At 39.6% G+C, this 21312-nt stretch overlaps 1 protein-coding gene across 7 annotated transcripts in view; it reads left to right on the forward strand.

Annotated features, from left to right (window-relative positions):
- PPP4R1 (protein phosphatase 4 regulatory subunit 1) overlaps positions 1–20087 on the forward strand; it is a 69968-nt gene extending 49881 nt beyond the window's left edge. For 5 of the 7 annotated variants that reach the window (XM_080685937.1, XM_080685940.1, XM_080685939.1 and 2 more), the window contains 9 exons: positions 2332–2504; positions 3783–3878; positions 9255–9440; positions 10464–10625; positions 14618–14718; positions 16995–17115; positions 17217–17351; positions 17838–17979; positions 18936–20087. In XM_080685937.1, coding sequence (XP_080542063.1) covers positions 2332–2504; positions 3783–3878; positions 9255–9440; positions 10464–10625; positions 14618–14718; positions 16995–17115; positions 17217–17351; positions 17838–17979; positions 18936–19099 — 1280 coding nt within the window. In that variant the 3' untranslated portion in view covers positions 19100–20087. The remainder of the gene's footprint in view (positions 1–2331; positions 2505–3782; positions 3879–9254; positions 9441–10463; positions 10626–14617; positions 14719–16994; positions 17116–17216; positions 17352–17837; positions 17980–18935) is intronic. The other 2 variants (XR_013961513.1, XM_080685935.1) reach the window with 2 other exon arrangements.
- The last annotated feature ends 1225 nt before the right edge of the window (positions 20088–21312 follow it).

Genomic DNA, 21312 nt, shown 5'->3' on the forward strand with positions numbered 1-21312 from the left:
TAACTCACCTTCCTTGAAGCATTGATGATTTTTAACTTCCTTGTAAGTTTTTGAGCAAACATTTTAAATGTTTCCATGGACTATAATGAGATATTCCTTTTCAGAAAAAGAAAGCCCTTTCTCAGTTACAACAGAAATAGATCCTACATGAAAGGCCAAAAGAGAAGTAGTAAAATATGAAGAAGGTGTAAGAGATCCTCTTTTCCAAAATGCTTACCCAGGGAATTTGAGGTCTTTCTGTTTTTGTCCAGGACATTTGGGACTGCCAGGCTGATTCAGGATTGAATGTCAGCAGTGCCCAAATAGAATTATTGATGCCAGCTTGATTTACCACAGCTAGGTTCATAGACTACAAAGGAAAAATGGCCCAAGCTCACAAAATTAGAATTCTTTCCATTTTAGGCCCAATGAAAGAATTGGGCCCTTTGGGCAGTCATGGTCAGAAAAAAAATCATAGTGTTCACTGATTGAAATCAATAAATAGTTAGGAATTTTGACTAACCTCCAGTATAGTTTGTGGAAGAGTTGGAGATTATAAAGGTCTAGCTCAGCGAAACCAGCTTCTTCAGGGAAGGAGAAAAGCTCAGTTTCCAGGTGGTCCCTTTTTCTGAGCATGAATTACTATGGACAGTATTTCTTCACTAATCTCTAGTTACATGAGCTCTGATTCCTGGGATTTAAAATCAGTTATGAAGAAACTTAACTTCAAAGAGTAATTTATTTAAACTTTTATGAACGTACAAACCTAAAGATGAAGTTTAATGTAGACAAAGAGAAATACGTAGTCCATTTAGAGGTAAATGATCTGTGTAAGGCATTTTCTGTGAAAGGCTCTGATCTATTAGTTCATTCTAGGGAACAGGATCAAAATGCATTAGCAATCTCTCCTGCTCTCCCCCTCCCCCTCCCCTTCCCCCTCCCCTTCCCCCCTCCCCCTCCCCCTGATGCATTTTATGTGACACAAAACTTTTAAAAATGTTTTTATTTCTGAGAGGATGGGAGAGGGAGAGAGAGAGAGAAACATCAGTGAGAGAGATACATCCATCTGCTGCCTCCTTCCAGCCCGCTACTGGGGATCCAGCTCACAATCTTGGCTTGTGCCCTGACCAGGAATTGAACCAGCAACCTCCTGGTGCATGGCACAACGCTTAACCAACTGAGCCACACCAGCCAGGCTGGCATAGAACGTTTTAGCCTTTATGTATTGTTCAGTCTTCTTTAGTACCATTTTGATTTCATTTTGGAAACTTAAAAGATTCCAAAAAGGGTAGTTAACGTGATTGAAAGGATTAGTACACATTGCAGCTGAAATTCTTAACAGAATGAGTATATATTTCATGAGTAACTTTTTATGATTAAACACCTTCCATTTACTTACTTAATTTAATAAATAATGACCTAATAGACTAGAACCTCATCCTGTAGGTTTCATGTATCTCTGTTGCCAGGTACCTAATATACTTAGACTAGAATTTTACAAATGCATCAGTATGGTAGTAGGTTATCTTAAGAAAACGGGGACTCTGATTGCTTTAGGGGCACACTTTCTAATCTTTTTACTGAATTGAAGTTAAAATTTTATATTTTGAGTATCCAGGTGGATTGTTACTTGAAGTAATGCTAAGCAATATTTTTTTGGTCAAATTTCTCATTTGTGGGGAAGGAAGAATGATTTATCTCAGTTTGAGTCACTTTCATAAAAAAGGAGTAACTTAAAACTTAGTGCTACTTGCCAGATTTAAGAACTTGGTAAGTTGTCACTTTGGTTTGTTGTAAGCAAGACAGTGCTCATTTGGGATCTCTGTGTTTGGGGCAAGTCATTGATTTCATTTTCAAAAAGAATTAGAGAAAAATAAACTGGAATAAGACATGAGATGTTTAAATGTAACTGCAACAAAAATCTTTGTAATCGCGATTGTTTTATGTTGGCAGGGTTTGTAAAGTGACTGCTCTTCTGCTAAAATAGCTTAGTAAGTAAGTCTTATAAGTTCGATTCATGCACTACCCAAACATAGTTAACTCACACTGAAATTGACTCCTTTTAATAAACTGGAGGTACCTCCAAAACTAGATAGCATTTCTCTTTTCATACTAACGCAGAATAATGTACAGTAGTGGATAAGCATTTTTAATCTCATGAAAGCATATTAGTTTTCTACTTTTTCTCTCGAAGGACTAATGATTTACCACGTAGAGGTTTTTTTCCCCAGCTTTTTGGTGGCAGTGTCAAAAAGTATACATTTCATTGGTAATATATAATGCAAATGGAGAAACACTTGCAAGCACATTGTAATTCTGCCACTTATTATCCTTTCCCTATTCTGCCTATAGCACAAGTGGACGTGCTGTCTGCCGCACTGCGAGCTTCCAGTCTGGATGCTCGCGAAGAGGCCAGCGATACAGAAAAGAAAAGTGATGTGCAAGATGAACTGTGTGTCAGTGAGCAACCAAACTGTAAAATAAATCACGATGCCTCCGTGCCTTTAATCAGCGATGCTGTTGAGGTAACAAACTCAGTAAAGTGCTTATCAAGTGAGAGTAGTTTGAATCAGAAGTGTTTCGTTGGGGAATAGTTGTAGCTAATCACTTTCTAGTTAGTATATTCGTTTGTTGCTGATTTTCTTAGCTCTACCTTTTGCATACAGTAAAAGTAAGTGTCACCACATCCTATCTTTGTGACTGGTGTTACGTTCAGTACTTAGAAAGTAAATCCTAATCCTGTCTACATGACCATTTTAGTAGCTTCAATGTTAATGTAGCTTACTGCAGTGAAATAGTCTTACTGGAAACAAAGCCCTTTATCAAGAATAATTAACTCTTCCCTTTTCTTTTTGGAGAGGTGCTTTGTTTCTGATCGGACCATTTCACTGCAGCAAGCAACACAGTATTCTGAGCAGAAGATCAGGACTTGAGGCCATGTTGCGGAGGGCCAGTGGCATTATCTGGACTCTGGAGTGTGAGGGTGGGTACTATTACTAGCATCATTTTTGCTGTATACTTGGAGCTGTTCTATATGATCCTTCCTTAATTTCCTACCACATCCCACCAAGCCAGCATCATTTGGTATCAGCATTACTGATCCCTTGTTTTTACAAACAGAGAAGAACTACACCCCTGAATGCCAGAATCAAATGGTCACAGACAGAGAGGGCTGAAAGAAAAGCTCAGGAGAGAGTACCTACATACACACAGTGGGGATGACAAGAGGGTTTTTAAACTTCAGTGGATTTCTGTTTTGGTTTTTAGTTGATGACATTTAGTATATTGGAAATTTTGTATAATATCTTTGGTTCAGAATGAATCCCTAACCACTATTATCATTGGAGATTTGAATACTATGGTATCTTTGCATTTGGAAGGTGTTCTATTTTATTTTGAGATTGTTTTGTGTGGGGGTTTTTTACTGTTAAGAAAGTATATTTGTGAAATTAGAAATAGCTAAGATTAGAAACAGTGGAAGAACTACATATGACATCCCAAGTCCTCTATGTACTATTTTATAAACAAGCTAATTTTAAATATTTGGGACATTTCAAAATTAATTCTAAATGTTTAATTACTTTTATTCTGAAATTCTTTTTCATACATGTAGCATCCTATTCAACAAGTTTGATTTAAGGCAGGGGGAAGTTCTTAATGAAGCCTTATGTATATTTATAAACTTAAAAACATGAAGAACTTATATGTATTTATATCTTTGGCAGTCTCAAAAGGTAAGATAGTTTAGATGAAGGAAACTTATAGGCAGTTCAACTTTTTAAGTAAATATTTTTTCCTAACAGAACATGGACTCCAACCTTCGTTATATTCATAATGATTCAGACTTGAGCACTAGTAGTAGTTTCAGCCCTGATGAGGAAAGGAGACCTAAAGTACAAGTAAGTGACAAAGGTGCTCTCTTTGGTGTGACTGTTGTTAATTCCTCTTTTAAAGCTATTTCTCACTGAATTTGGTCTGTTTTAAAAATTAAGACTAATATATCATGCTTTCTTTTTTCTTTTTTTAATTAAATGTATTGGGGTGACATTGGTTAATATCATATAGGTTTTAGGTATGGATTTCTATGTGACAAGATCTGTATATTGCACCATGTGCTCACCACCAAAAGTCAAATTTTCTCCTGTCACCATGTATTAGGATCCCCTTCCCTTTGGCAGCCACCACACTGTGGTTTGTGTTCACGAGTTTTAGTTTTATGTCCCACATATGAGTGAAATCATATGGTTCTTAGCTTTTTCTGACTGATATCACTTAGCATAGTATTTTCAAGGTCCACCCATGTTGTGGCAAATGGCAGTATTTCATCCTTTGTTATGGCTGAGTGGTCTTCCATTGTGTGTATGTACCACATCTTTGTCCAGTCCTCTATTGCAGGACACTTTGTTTGTTTCCATGTCTTGGCCACTGAATAATGCTGCCGTGAACATAGGGGTGCATTTATCTTTGCAAATACATGTTTTCAAGTTTTTTGGGTATATACCCAAGAAAGGGATTGCTGGGTCATATGGTAGGTAGCTCTATTCCTAATTTTGTTAAGAACCTCCATACTGTTTTCTATAATAGATGTATCAGTCCATTCCTACCAGCAGTGAATGAGGGTTCCCTTTTTTCCACAACCTCTCCAACACTTGTTAGTGCTTATCTTGTTAATAATAGCCACTGTAATAGGTATAAGGTGGTATCTCATTTTAGTTTTGATTTGCATTTCCCTAATTGCTAGTAAGTTTGAACATCTTTTCTTCTATTTATTGGCTGTTCATATGTCTTCTTGGGAGAGGTGTATTTTCAGGTCCTCTGCCCACTTTTTGATTGCGTTTGTTTGTTGTTGAGTTTTATGAGTTGTTTATATATTTTGGAAATTAAACCTTTGTCAGAGCTACTGTTTGCAAATATCATCTCCTATCTGGCTGCCTGCCTCTCTCTTTTGTCAGTTTCTTCGCTGTGCAGAAGCTTTTTAGTTTGATATAGTCCCATTCATTATTTTTGCCTTTACTTCCCTTGCCTTTGGGGTCAAGTTCATAAAATGTTCTCTGTGACCAAGGTTCATAAATTTGGTAAATATATTTTCTTCTATGTAAACTGATCAGCAGTAAGGAAATTGAAACAACCATCAAAAACCTCCCAAAAAACCGAAGTCCAGGATCAGATGGCTTCATAAGTGAATTCTACCATTCAGAGAAGACTTAAAACTTATCCTCCTCAAACTCTTCCAAAAAATTAAGAGGCAATACTTCCTAACATATTTTATGAGGCCAATATAACCCTGATACCAAAACCTGGCAAGGGTAACACAAAAAAAGAAAACTACAGACCAGTATCTCTGATGAATACAAATGCAGAAATCCTAAACAAAATACGAGCAAATAGAACACAACAGTACATCAAAAAAATAATATGTCATGATCAAGGGGATTTATTCCAAGGACACAAGGATGGTTCAACATATGCAAATTAATCCATGTAATACACCACATTAACAAAAGAAAGAATAAAAATCATATGGTCTTATCAATAGATGCAGAAAAAGCATTTGATAAAATACAACATCCATTTATGATGAAACACTCAATAAAATAGGAATAGAAGGAAAGTACCTCAATATAATGAAGGCCATATATGATAAACCTTCAGCTAATATCATACTCAGTGGGGAAAAACTGAAAGCTTTTCCTCTAAGATCAGGTATAAGACAATGATGTCCACTCTCACCACTCTTATTCAACATAGTTCTGGAAGTCCTGCCAGAGCAAGTCCTGCCAAGGCAAGAGAAAGAAACAAAAGGCATCCAAATAGGAAAGGAAAAAGTCAAACTGTCACTTGTTGCAGACGACACAATCCTATATAGAGAGAGAACCTTAAAGACTCCACCAAAAAACTATTACGGTCAAGTTGGCAGGATACAAAGCCAGTGTGCAGAAATCCATGCTTTCCTGTATACTAACAACAAAACTTCAGAGAAAGGCAATTCCTTTTACAATTGCAACCAAGAGAAGAAAATACCAAGTAATCAACGAAGAACATGAAAGACCTACATACTGAAAATTAAAAGCGTTATTAAAAGAGATTGAAAAAGACACAACAAAATGGAAAAATATTCCATGTTCATGGATTGGAAGAATCAACATAGTTAAAATGGCCATATTGTGCAAAGCAAAATACATATTTAATGCAATCCCCATCCAAATCCCAATGTCATTTATTAAAGAAAGAATGAGAAATCATCAGATTTGTATGGAACCACAAAAGACCCCGAATAGCCAACACAATCCTGAGAAAAAAGAACAAAGCTGAAGGTATCACACTACCTGACTTCAAATTATACTACAGAACTATGATAATCAAAACAGCATGGGCCGAAACCGGTTTGGCTCAGTGGATAGAGCGTTGGCCTGCGGACTGAAAGGTCCCGGGTTCGATTCCGGTCAAGGGCATGTACCTTGGTTGCGGGCACATCCCCAGTGGGAGGTGTGCAGGAGGCAGCTGATCGATGTTTCTCTCTCATCGATGTTTCTAGCTCTCTGTCTCTCTCCCTTCCTCTCTGTGTAATATCAATAAAAATATATATATATATATATATATATATATATATATATTTAAAAAAAAAACAAAAAACAGCATGGTATTGGCAGAGAAACAGACACACAGATCAATGAACAGAATAGAGAGAGAGCCCAGCTATAAAACCACATGTATATGGACAGATGATTTTTGACAAAGGAGCCAGAAACACACAATGGAGTAAAGATAGTTTCTTCAATAAATGGTGCTGGGAAAACTGGAAAGCCACATGCAAAAGAATGAAACTGGATTACAGTTTGTCCCCCTGCTTTCAATAAGAAAATTCAAATAATAAGAATCCTATCTAATAAAAGAGTAATATGCAAATGGACCGTCACTCCAACACACAAGACGGTTGCTCCCATGTGGTCAATGATGGCTGCCCCCATGTTGACACAAGATGGCTGCCACAAGATGGCCAGCAGGGGAGGGCAGTTGGGGTGGACCAGGCCAGCAGGGGAGGGCAGTTGGGAGAGACCAGGCCTGCAGGGGAGGGCAGTTGGGGTGGACCAGGCCAGCAGGGGAAGGCAGCTAGGGGTGACCAGGCCAGCAGGGGAGGGCAGTTAGTGACTCCCAGGTCGGCAGGGGAGGGCAGTTAGTGACAACCAGGTCGGCAGGGGAGGGCAGTTAGTGGCGACCAGGCCTGCAGGGGAGGGCAGTTAGGGGCAACCAGGTCGGCAGGGGAGGGCAGTTAGGGGTGACCGGGCCTTCAGGGGAGGGCAGTCGGGGGCAACCAGGCCTGCAGGGGAGGACAGTAAGAGTAAGGGGCAATCGGGCTGTCAGGGGAGCAGTTAGGCGTCGATCAGGCTGGCAGGGGAGTGGTTAGGGGGTGATCAAGCTGGCAGGCAGAAGCGGTTAGGGACAATCAGGCAGGCAGGCAAGCGGTTGGGAGCCAGCAGTCCTGGATTGTGAGAGGGATGTCCGACTGCCTGTTTAGGCCCGAACCCCCCAGAATCGGGCCTAAACGGGCAGTCGAGCATCCCTCGAGGGGTCCCAGATTGCAGAGGGTACAGGCTGGGCTGAGGGACACACATCTCGTGCACGAATTTCGTGCACCAGGCCTCTAATAAAATATAAGCAATAATCTTTCTCTTCTCACAGCTCTTATCCCATTTTTCATTTAGAATAATCACAGATTACAGTTTCTTCTGTATTCATAAATTTATTGTGGATATATAAATATTGTGGGTATGTATGTATCCTTTTTTGTTTTTCAAAGAAAAATAGAATCATACCATCATACCAAGGTATTTCATCATGCCTAAGTTGCCAAGAATTCTAAGATACAGCTTGATTTTAGGGATGAAAACATGAAAAAAAAGGGGGGGGGCCTTAATAAAGTGCCATCAGTAACAAGTGGCACTCCAATTGTAGAGATTTTAAATGTGGGAAAATATGCTTATGGAATAATCAGAACATGATAGTTTGTGTCTTGCCTTTTGTGTTTTGTTTTTTAATTGTGTCTTGGAGACTTGAGCACATAAGAACTCCATTGGGAGCAGGTGCTATAATTTCAGTCGTCCTTCACATGCTTCCAGGTCTCGTTGCATTGTCCTATTACAAGCGATGTTACATTCATCATGATTATGCATGTTATTTCCTTGTAGGACTATAAACCTTTTTTAAAAAATGTATTTTTATTGATTTCAGAGAGGAAGGGAGAGAGATAGAAACATCTACGATGAGAGAGAATCTCCTGCACGTCCCCTACTGGGGATCAAGCCCACAATCCAGGCATGTGCCCTTGACTGGAATTGAACCCAGGACCCTTCAGTCTGCAGGCTGATGCTCTATCCACTGAGCCAAACCAGTTAGGGCTATAAATCTTATTATAAGTGTATTTCCTAGGTCAAATGGTATATGTTCTTTATTTTTGTTGGTTCTGTTTATTAAAAATGGAATCGGTCTTTTAAAAATGTTCATTGTCTTTTAAGTATGCTTTTACCACTTATATTGGAGATATTTTCAAGTCAATACATGCAGATTGTCTCATTCTTTTAATGAATTTATTTCCATTTTAATTTATTTTTTAAAAGTAGATAAGTTTACATAGTTCAAAACTTAAAAGGTACAAAGGCATTCAGTGATTTTTTTCCCTCCCAGTGTTTCTCCTACACCATCCATTTTGCTTCCCCCAAACCAACCAATTTTACCTTTTGTGTATCCTTCCAAAGCTATATTATACATACATAACCAAGATTGTATATACATTCTTTTTCTCACATTTATATAAATAGCTACTGTGTATACACTTTAAATTTTTATAGATAATTGGTAAATTTCCATCTGAAGGCAGGTGGTGGTGTTTTAAAAAACAAACATATGTTGGTAATAGTGCATAAAAGTACCTGTAACCACATTCACTAGGTTACATCAACCTTTATAATCTTTGCTAACATTGAAAGGTGCTGGTCATATTTTTAATGTTTCTTTTAAATTTAGAAATCAATTCTAATTGTCCTTTAAGCTGTTTTCTGTTTTAAGATCTTATTCATTGTTTTTCCTCTAGAGTTGCTTTTATTTGTATATGCATTCCCCTCATCATGTTTCTTTTCAGTTATTATATAACTGAAAATTTCAGATTGTTTTTTCTTTACTATTTCAAATGCTGTGTTGAATTCATATATTTAAAAATAAGTTCACCTAATTTATATCTAAACTGCTCAAAATGCATTCCTGTCCTGTCTCTTCATTAGGACGTTGTGCCTCAGGCTCTGTTAGATCAGTATTTATCTATGACTGACCCCTCTCGTGCACAGACAGTCGACACTGAAATTGCTAAGCACTGTGCATACAGTCTTCCAGGCGTGGCCCTGACCCTTGGCAGGCAGAACTGGCACTGCCTAAGAGAGACTTATGAGACTCTGGCATCAGACATGCAGGTGAGTAAAACAGCCAAGGAATTAACAGCATGTGCATATAGAAGGCACAATGTTTTGCCCTTCAAAAACCAATAAAATTTCTGTTCATGTTCTAGCAGGTACTTGGTATTATAGGAAATTATGTGCAGAAGAGCTTGAACCAAAGACTTTTCTTTTTACATTGTCCAAGTTCCACAATTTGGTGACTTCTTTTTTATCTCAAGTGTTAGAAATGATCACATCTGACATGTCTAAGTTCCTAATTTATAAATGTGTTATTGTCTAAACAGGGGTCCTCAAACTTTTTAAACGGGGGGCCAGTTCACTGTCCCTCAGACCGTGGGAGGGCCTGACTATAGTTAAAAAAAAAAACTATGAACAAATTCCTATGCGCACTGTGGGCCCGGGACGAGTCGGCTGCTAAGCAGGACAGGCAGCGGCACCCAGCGGGCCGGATAAATGTCCTCGGCGGGCCGCATGTGGCCCGCGGGCCGTAGTTTGAGGACCCCTGGTAAAATTTGTGTAGGTTAATTCTTAAAAATATAGGATCTCATTTTCTCCATAGAAGCAGTGTTATAAATGCTTTTACTATTTAAAAACCTTGATAGAACTGTAGTATTATTGACACTGTGGAGTTTTGAGCTTGGAGTGCTGTGAGTGTCACTGTACAGGTGGGAGAAGGTTAACAACGTGTGCGTGCATGCTCCTTTCTGTACCACACACCACCACACCCTTTGAAAGAACATGGAGTGTGAAACATTGACCCTTGGTGGTAATTGGTCTAGATCAGTACTCGGCAAATTGCAGCTCGCGGTTTGCCGCTCTGTTGACTAATGAGTTTGCCGACCACTGGTCTAGATATCTGTGACTTTTTGTGGCTCTTAGGCTTTGTTGACTTGACTTCCTCTGCCACAGTTTTCCAGAGGAACTGAGACCCCAGAAAGCGAAACTGCCGATAAGGGGGAACTACCGTATTGTCTAAAAGTTAAAGTACTAAGTACTTTGTGTTTAGCTTACTAATGCAATTATTTTTATTTCTTGCAGTGGAAAGTTCGAAGAACTTTAGCCTTCTCCATCCATGAGCTTGCAGTTATTCTCGGAGATCAGTTGACAGCTATAGATCTGGTTCCAATTTTTAATGGATTTTTAAAAGACCTCGATGAAGTAAGGATAGGTGTCCTTAAACACTTGCATGATTTTTTGAAGGTAACTTTAAATTCTTTTGCATAAAAACACACTAAAATTCCACTGTAGATCTAAAATTTTAATTTTCTGCTACTACCAAGATCAGTTTCTGTATGTTCTATAGAGGAAAATGCATCCAGGAGTTGATGGTGAGCTGTGACTTAAAAAAAAAAAAAGTCCCATTCTAATAATGTTTTCTGGTGTCATTTTAATATTTAATTAAAAAAAAAAATTGCGCTGCCCTGGCCAATGTGGCTCAGTTGGTTGGAGTGTCGTCCCATACACCAGTAGGTGGTGAAATCAATTCCCAGTCAGGGCACATACCTGGGTTATGGGTTCGTCCTCCAGGTCAGGGCACGTGCAGAGGCAACCAATCGATGTTTCTCTCTCATATCAATGTTTCTCTCTCCCTCCCCACTTCCTGTCTCTAAAATCCATTTTAAATAAATAAATAAATAAATACGCTAAATTTCATTTTTAAAGATATTAGAACATGTTTATAAATATTAGTACTTTTTCAAAATTATTGAATTAAATATATAGTAAAAGATTTTCATTAACATTAAGTGTAGAGGCTTTATGGGTGTTTCAGAAGAATTTTTCTTCGATGTCTGAGGTGAACAGCCCTGACATTACAAATTGCTTGATACTGGCACACTGTTGTTAGACTTTAGCCTTGAAATTGGCACTCTCATAGTTCTTTTTTTTTTAATTTTTCAATTACAGTTTATATTCAATATAAATTTTATTAGTCTCAGGTGTACAGCATAGTGGTAATCAAATACTTCATAAAGTGTTTCCCCAATATTTCCAGTACCCACCTCGCCGCATAAGCAGCAATTTCCAACCAGTGTGCCACAAAGAATTTTTAAAACATGCAAATACCTGACTATTTGGTCAGGGACACTGACCTCTTTTCCCTTAGATTGTCAAATAAAAAAATGACAGTAGCCAACACAACAATAGTCATCCAGTGTGAATGAACCAAAATTATACTCATTTTTTTGTCAGATTGGCACAAAATCTATTTTTTGATGTGCTGCAGAATTGTAGTAATTAATTTGTGTGTGCCATGAGATGAAAAGGGTTGAAAATCGCTGACATACATAGTTATTACAATATTATCGGCTGTATACTCTATGCTGTACTTTATATCCCATGACTATTTTGTAACTATAAATTTGTACTTCTTAATCCCTTCACCTTTTTTCACCCAGTCAGCCCCCCAACCTCCCTCCCCTTTGGCAACCAACAGTCTGTTCTGTGTATGGTTTTCTTGTAGTTCTAAGGTTTGAGGAATTACCTTGTAATCCTACTTTTTAAAAAACATTGATACCATGTTGTATTTTATACAGATTATACTTAAATTTTTCTAATTGTCCCAATTAATGTCCTTCGTGGCTATTTTTTCCTCACTTCAGAATCCAATTAGGAATTGCATATTGAATTTAAATATCATGTATCTTTAGTTCCCCTGAAATCTAGAATAGTTTCCCTGACTTTTTGTTTTTAATGAAATTGGATTTTTGAAGAGGCCAAGCCAGTTGTTTTACAGAATGCCCCTCAATTTGAAATTGTCTGATTGCTGTTACACAATTAGATTCAGGTTAAACAGGTTTCCTTTGCAGGAATATTACCCATCTATATAGGTCAGCAGGTGTTTTCTGAATGCATCACATCAGGCCTAACATGATGTTAGCTCTTGTGATTACTGGTGACATAACCAAGTTGAGTCCCGTCAACTTGGTTATGGTAGTTTCGGCTCACTTCCTCCATTGTAAAATGACCTTTCACCTTTGTGATGCGTAACTTCTTAATGAGGTGATCTTTCAAACTTTGAACGTCTTTTCCCCCAAGTCTTCACCCAGTGCTTTTTGCATCCATGCATCTAAATGAGGTTCTTGCCTGAATCAGTTGGTACTGTGTTGGCTGTAAAATACCTATTTTCTGTTTTTATAATTCCTTCTACATTTATTAATTGCCTTTCTCATGTAAAGATAACCTTTTTTTTTTTTTCTTCCCCTTTTTGGAAATATTTTTAGTACTTGTGTGATTTCTAGAATTACTTTTTTATTTAATGTAACGTAATCCATTTTTGTCATTTGTTTTGAACATCAAATTTGACTAATTTGATATTGTTATCTCTACTTCTAGTCTAATACCTTTTTTCACTTTATATTTTTTCTTTTTTCATATTAAAAACTTTTGTTAATAACATTAATATAGTCATTTTTTTTTCAGTTCCACTACATACATGAAATAGTTTCAGAATTACTCCACCAGTAATAATTGCAACATGAAATCAACTAAGTCATGTTCAAGATTTCCTTCAGCACTTTCTATCCTTAGAACATATCCCATGAAGATGTATGGTCAGAGTACTAAGTTCACTCTGTGATTCTTATCTATTTATGTACAGTTATGTTTATTTGCTTTTATTTGTATAAAATTTTAGCATTTCCCCTATGTTGACTATAAACCTTTTAAATATTTGTAGAGCAACTATTGGGATAGGGTGTGGCAAAAATAGGTTTACAGTTGTGAGTACACAAAACAGTTTATCCTTATACTAGAGGCCCAGTGCACAAAATTTGTGCACAGGTAGGATCCCTAGGCCTGGCCGGCGATCAGGGCCAGTCTGTGGGGCAACCAGCGGGGCAATTGGGGGCCCCCGCTGGAACCCACCTTGGCCAGCCTGGTGCCAGCCCCACCCCCCACTGCCGCTACCGGTGGCCTCCTTCTGCGGGGCAACTGGTGGGGCGATCGGGGGCCCCTGCTGGCACCCGCCTTGGCTGGCCTGCATTGAGCATCTGCCCCCTGGTGGTCAGTGTGCATCATAGCAACTGGCTGTTCTGCCAATTTGCATATTAGGCTTTTATTATATAGCTTAAATTATATTTTCCTATATGAACAACTGTAAACCTACTTTTGCCACCACCCTGTATTTATTGAACACCTGTTATGTGCCATCATAGTGCCATCTGCTGGCATATACACTGAGTGGCCAGATTATTATGATCTCTGAACGCATAATAATCTGGCCACTCAGTGTGTGGGGGTGTGTGTGTATATATGAATTCATGTGTGTGTGTGTATATGAATTCAGTGTGTGTGTGTATATGAATTCATGCACCAGGCCTCTAATATATATATATTAGAGGCCTGGTGCATGAATTCATATACATATATATATTATGTATATATATATATTAGAGGCCTGGTGCATGAATTCATGCATGGGTGGGGTCCAGCCAGCCTCGCCAGGGGGAGGGGACATGAGCAGTTGACCAGCCTGCCTGCTGGTCGTACTCCTGGTCGAGGGGACAATTTGCATATTAGCCTTTTATCATATAGGATATACACTGAGTGGCCAGATTATTGTGTTCAGAGATCATAATAATCTGGCCACTCAGTGTATTTGTGAATATAAGAACATAATTTCGGCCCTGACCGGTTTGGCTCAGTGGATAGAGCGTCGGCCTGCGGACTGAAGGGTCCCAGGTTCGATTCCGGTCAAGGGCATGTACCTTGGTTGTGGGCACATCCCCAGTGGGGGTGTGCAGGAGGCAGCTGATCGATATTTCTCTCTCATTGACATTTCTAACTCTCTATCCCTCTCTCTTCCTCTCTGTAAAAAATCAATAAAATTATATATATATATATAAAGAACATAATTTCGGTCTTCAAAGAGTTTATGATAATGAGGGTGTCATGTGTATAAAGTAGATGTGCTGTAATAAAGCTGTGCTATGGTACTGTAGAGTTCAGTGGAAGTCACTTGCTGGCTCAAGAAACAAACCTTTGAAAAGAGGATAATGACTCTTAAAGGTAAAAGTAAATGAGATTACCAGGGAAAAGAACCTAATAACTATTTTTAAGACCATTAAATGTATCTACTGAATTGTATTCTCCTGTAAAAAAATTAACCGTATCATTTATAGTCATTTTTAAGCTATCTAGTAAAAGAAGTATGTCTGTGCTTTGTCCTAGTGAATTTGTTGTTTTTATTTCAGCTTCTTCATATTGACAAAAGAAGAGAATATCTTTATCAACTTCAGGAGTTTTTGGTGACAGATAATAGTAGAAATTGGCGCTTTCGAGCTGAACTGGCTGAGTAAGTTGTGACAGTTTATTAGACTATGTTTTGGAAGGGTGTGCATTTACTTTACCTTTTCTGGGTTTGTTCATTACTTGGTGTAGATACAGTTTTCTGTCTGGTATCCTGCTCTTTAACATTTCTTGTAATGCAGTGAATTCTCTTAGCTTTTATTTATTTATTTATGTATTTATTCATTCATTCATTCATTCATTCATTCATTTATTGTCTGTTTCTCTCTCTCTCTCTCTCTCTCTCTCTCTCTCTCTCTCTCTCTCTCAATTGTGGTAAAATACACATAACCAAAGTTGCAATTGGTGACACACAGTATGTTCACAGTATTATACTGCCATTATTACCACTCTCTAATTCTAGACCAGTGGTCGGCAAACCGCGGCTCGTGATCCGCAGTTTGCCGACCACTGTTCTAGACCCTTTCATCATCTCAAAAGGAAACCTTCACCCCTCTCCACCCCCATCTCCTAGCAGTCACTAATCTACTTTCTGTCTCTGGATTTGCCTATTCTGAGCATTTTATATATAGAACTAGAGGCCCGGTGCATGAAATTCGTGCACGGAGGGCAAGGTGTGTGTCCCTCAGCCCAGCCTGCACCCTCTCCAATCTGGCACCCCTCGAGGGATGTCCAGTTGCCACCAGGATTGGGTCTATATGGGCAGTCAGACATCACTCTCACAATCCAGGACTGCTGGATCCCAACTGCTCACCTGCCTGCCTGCCTGATTGCCCCTAACCTCTTCTGCCTGCCAGCCTGATCACCCCCTAACCACTCCCCTGCCAGCCTGATCGACGCCTAACTGCTCCCCTGCTGGCCTGATTGCCCCTAACTGCCCTCCCCTGCAGGCTTGATCGCCCCCAATTTGCCCTGCCTTGCAGGCCTGGTCCCTCCCAACTGCCCTCCCCTGCTGGCCTGATCATCCACAACTGCCCTCCCCTGCAGGCCATCTTGTAGCGGCCATCTTGTGTGTTGGAGTGACGGTCAATTTGCATACTACTCTTTTATTAGATAGGGTTATGTAACATGTGGCTTTTTGTGTCTGGCTTCTTCACTCAGCATAGTGTTTTTAAGATTTATTCACAGATAGATTTGTTCTTATTGTAGATCTTAACCTCAGCATACGATTTTTTTTTAATTCTCTCATTAAATCAAGAACTTGCACTCTTTCACTTATAGGAAGCACTTAACAGCTTCTCGTTGGCATATCCGGTTTGCCAGCATCACTACTCTTGTGCTTTGGGGCCAGTAATAGAGTTAGGCTCACTGGGACACAACAAGCTCAGTGATGTCACATCAGGCAGTGTGAGAATCAGCTGCTTAGTGACCAATAGGCGGGTAGGGTGTACAGTGTGGAGATGCTGACAAAGGGATGATTCAGTCCCAGGCAGGCAGAAACAGGATGGCTCGAGACTTCATCACTCTACTCAGAACGGTGTGCAATTTAAAACTTAAGCTTTCCTTACTCCTGGAATTTTCCATTTAATATGTTTGGACCGTGATTTACATCTGGTTACCAACACCATGACCACAATTCACTTCCTGCTGATTATAAGTAAATAATCTTAAACATAAAATCTGAAAGGCAAAATTCTCATTCATATTCAAGTTATTTCTTCATGAGCATTGTTGCGTCTATTCAAATTGGCCTGGTGGGTGCTGCTAGTATTAGTTCCCATCAGACGTAATGGGAAAGTTGGTAGAGGACCACTTACTATGTTATCCCTAGTAAATGTATCATTCCCTCAGAAGCTGTACTTAATAAGTACACTGCTAGAACTCTCTTATTTATTTATTTACAAACAAAACGCTTTTTAAAATATATTTTTATTTCGGGGAGGAAGGGAGAGGGAGATAGAAACATCAATGATGAGAGAGAATCATTGATTGGTTACCTCCTGCACATCCCACACTGGGGATCAAGCCCCCAATCCAGGCATGTACCCTGACCAGGAATAACCACTGAGCCACGCTAGCTGGGCTAGAACTCTTATTTACATAACTGGTTGTAGATGGAGGTTTCTCAGCACATTCTAAACAGTTACTAGGAGAAAAATGTGTTTTGTGTTCCAATTGAACATACTAGGGAATGCTTTGCAGACACAGCTATACAGAGACGGGAGATGATGCTCTCTGCATGAGAGACCAGGTTAATTACTAGTCTTTGCCTGTGTTCATCTTACAAATAATATCCAGTATTACAAATTATTCAGATGATCAACCTGTTTCATTTGTCTTGTCTTAAAATTTTAACTATATTTTTGTAATTCATTTTTGTAGACAGCTGATCTTACTTCTAGAATTATATAGTGCCAGAGATGTTTATGACTATTTACGCCCCATTGCTCTGAATCTATGTGCAGATAAAGTTTCTTCTGTTCGTTGGATTTCCTACAAGTTGGTATGTTTTAAAATTGTTACAATTTTAGGTCAACAAGATGACTTATTTAATAAGATCATAAAAGGAAGATATTCCTCACTTCTCCATGTTCACTCTCCTAGGTCAGTGAGATGGTGAAGAAGCTGCACATGGCAACACCACCAACATTTGGCGTGGACCTCATCCATGAGCTTGTAGAAAATTTTGGTAGATGTCCCAAGTGGTCTGGTCGTCAAGCCTTTGTCTTTGTCTGCCAGGTAAGCAAAGACTTAACCATTTGTGACACGTTTTTTATCTAGAACTAGGTTTATTCTTTTACTCTTTCTCTCTCTCAGCAACCTCTTTATTCTTGAAGGACAGAACTTTGCCACCTGGCTGTTTATAGGATCCCCTATTCCTCAGTTGGGTTTCTGCCTGGTTCACCAATCATTTATAAAGTCCACTGAGCTCTTTATAAAGCAGTTCCCAAGAGGGCACTCGGAATCTGTGGAGTAGGGCACAGGTGTGAGAATGAATGTGACCCTGAACCCTCCAGGTCTCTGTGGAGCAGTTTAAAAACTGTCTCAGCGGGGGCTTAATTATGTTGTTTTGTCTTGAATTCCCAAGTGCCTGGAATATTGATTTAAAAAGCAGTAACTAAAATCTGTAGCCATTATATTGTTATTAAAAGACTTTTCTTAGCTGGTATTATGGCTTAAGTAGATTAAATTGGCAAATCTAAAGCAGTTACTTCCTTTCCCCAGACTGTCATTGAAGATGACTGCCTTCCCATGGACCAGTTTGCTGTGCATCTGATGCCACATTTGCTAACCTTAGCGAACGATAGGGTTCCGAACGTTAGAGTGCTCCTTGCAAAGACACTAAGACAAACTCTGCTAGAAAAAGGTGGGTACACGACTCTTAGGAAAAGTGTCTGTGGCGGGGAGGAGATTCATAGCCTGTGTGATAGATAAGACTCTAAGCAGAAGTATAACACGTTTATAGAAATAATCTGATAGAAGAATGCACTGCAAGTTGTTCATAATGGTTCCCTCTGTGAGAGGACACAGAAGATTAAGGGCGATGAAAGGGACTTTTAATTATTGCCCTGCTAGTGAACTTTTTATAATGTAAACCTTACTGGTTTGAATATTGCGCATTCACTTATGACTGAAAAATTACTGCCCTTGGAGCCCCACCCCCACCCTCTTGACATCTGTTATGTTGTTTGGGGCCCAGGAGGCATGTTTGTGTTTCCTCCTCATGTTCATTCTTAGGCAGAAGACATATGCCCCATATTATTTGCTTTGATACAGATTATAACTTCTCAAGATTCAGGTGGTTTTATTTGGTAAAATCCCCCAAAATGTCCCATAAATATCATTTGAATGCATGAACTCATGAATGAATCACAGACGTTTTTAATAGACTTCAAAGAATATGAGTAAATTAATATTGCTTTTTTCTCCTTTGGAATTCATTTAATTTTTTAAAATAGCAATTACAATAAAACAGCTAGAGAAGACTGGTTTTCAGTGTGTTTGGTATTTGGAAGTGTTCCTTTTACTGAGCTAATTGATAGCTGTAACACGCATAAGTTTTAATACATTTGTTAGCCTCGCTGCCATTGAATATCATGAGACATGAGATTTAGTCAAGTTATATAGCTGATAATTCTCTTACGCTTGGGGATTTTTTTATATAAGAAATCAATTTGGATTACTGTTTATAATTTAACATAGCTTGTGTTTATACTTGTAGAAAAATCCTGTTTTATAATGACTAAGTACTTTGTATACTTGTACTTAACAAAACTAAAAGTTAGACTGGTTTTGTTTATAATCTGCACTTCTTGTTTTTAGATTATTTCCTAACCTCTGCCAGCTGTCACCAGGAAGCTGTGGAACAAACCATCATGGCTCTTCAGATGGATCATGACAGTGACGTCAAGTACTTTGCAAGCATCCACCCTGCCAGTACCAAAATCTCTGAAGACGCAATGAGCACAGCTTCCTCAACCTACTAGAAAGCTTCAGCCTCGGTGTCTTTCCCGCTTCCTAGGAAGCCGAGGTTCAACACGTGCTCCACACGCGTGTGAGCTGGACACTTTGAGGACGAAGAGAGACCTTCCTCTCTTGCAGACTTAATTGCAGATGCAAGTTGCCTACACCGACACCAGGGATTTTAAGAGTCAAGAGAAAGTACAGTAAACACTATTATCTTATCTTGACTTTAAGGGAAAATAATTTCTCAGAGGATTGTAATTGTCACCGCAGCCTTAAATCCTTCTGTCTTCCTGACTGAGTGAAACTTGAATTGCAGAGCATTTTCCTTATGGAAGGGACGAGATTCCCAGAGACCTGCGCTTCTTCCCCTGGTTTTATTTAATGACTGATAGATGGAATTATAGCCAGACGGCGGCTGTGAGCCAGGATGCGAGAGAGACCTTCAGTATTAGCCTCACTTTCCACACAGGCAAGGACCTGTGCGCCTGTGGCTAGCCGCCCAGTCCAGCCCTAAGTGTGAATAGTTTTTGACGTGTGTTAATGGGAAAGGAGGTTTTTTAATTTCTCATAAGGGCTTGATGCTAACACTAAAGTAGACTATGATTTTAACTCATAAATGCAGCATATTGCTGTACACATTTACGTGTGCTGAGTTATCTATGTCCTGAATTTTTTTCATGCTGGTCATGACCTGAATGACATTTATTAGCACGTATACTGTGTCAGGTGTTTTTAACTGGATCATGATCAGCCCTGAGGTGCATCTTTTCCTTCCCATACTGTACATATCTGTGACACTCTTAGGGGTGCTGCAGCCTTTAATCATGCTGTTTGAAACTGTTGTGGCACAAGTTCTCTTGTCCAAATAAAATTTATTAATAAGATCTGTATAGAGAGAGATATACAGTTTTGATTGTTTTATAGATGTCTGCGAATAAATGCAATTTGTGACCTGTATTAATGATTTAGTATAAAATGGGAAAACTAGATTAAAAATTTGTCTTTTAACTAGTTTAGTAATTTCTTTGAAATCGGCTCATGCCCCCTGGGCTGGGTTCCACGCTTGGCAGGTGGCAGAGGCCTGAGCGCTGTGCTCCCTGGGGCTGGTTGAGGTGTGTCTTGTCTCTCATCAGGTGTGTTAGGAGCAGTGGCAGCCACTTCCTGAAGATGGCAAGGGTGTTGGAGCCTGTCTACTGTGCAGTCTTCGTTATACTACAGGATCTTCCAGGGGGGAAAATGGGCTTCCAGAGGCGGTTATAAAAGCAAGCAAGCAAAGCTAAAAAATTAATGAGTCAGCAGTTCTTTCAAATCCTCCTGGAAGCAAAAACAAAACTGCAAAAGAATTCATACTCAAACTATTAACTTCACAATAGGTAAATGAATAGAGTGGCAATAATTCTGTCCTTGGAGGGACTCAACACTGGTGGCTGATCTCAGAAGATATTCTGGTATCTCAGGACTTTTGAATAACCAAGGTGAAGAGGAAAACTACATTTTTCTCAGCCCATTGCCAGGTGTCTCCCCCACACAGGTCCCTGCCTCTCCACCCTGCCTGACTCCTAGGTCATGGCACACTAGGTGAAGTCTGCTGCCCTTCCTCTTGTCTGGGAGAAAGTTTTGTGAGCTTTCAGAGTATCCCTCACTAAACCAGCAGACTTCCTCTTTGCCGGCTGGAGTGGCTCGAGGGTCACCTTTTTGCCAAGTCTTGTGGGTATTTCTGTGAGCCAGACCACTGTTGAGTTGTTGTTTTTATAAGTTTTTATTGATTTTAAAAGAGGGGAAGAAAGAGGGAGAGAGATAAACATCAACATCCTGCATGCCCCCACCAGGGATCGAGCCCAACTTGGGCACGTGCCCTGACCGGGAATCGAACCGGTGACCTCTTGGTGCATGGGATAATGCTCAATCACTGAGCCACACTGGCTGGGCCAACTGTCAATTTTCTAGAGTCCTCTAATTGAATCGGGCAAGCGTTGAGTTCCTGAGAGCACCACCCTGTTAGGAGCTGCCCAGGCTGCCAGCATGTTGTCAGGGAACGCTGCTCTGGGTGATTCTTAGTCTGCTGGGCAGGCACGGGCTGCACTGTGGGTACTGACCATTCTCAGACTCCTTGGTCCAGGTCCCACTTTCTATCTGGAAGAGAAGTTGCCTGCACCCTGCAAGCTGAATATACCAAAGGAAATGTCCAGAATCTCACGTCCTCCAGTGTCAGCGTTACAGAGGAACATGGAAT

This window comes from Plecotus auritus (genome assembly GCF_963455305.1).
Source record: "Plecotus auritus genome assembly, chromosome: 8".
Lineage (NCBI taxonomy): Eukaryota > Metazoa > Chordata > Mammalia > Chiroptera > Vespertilionidae > Plecotus > Plecotus auritus.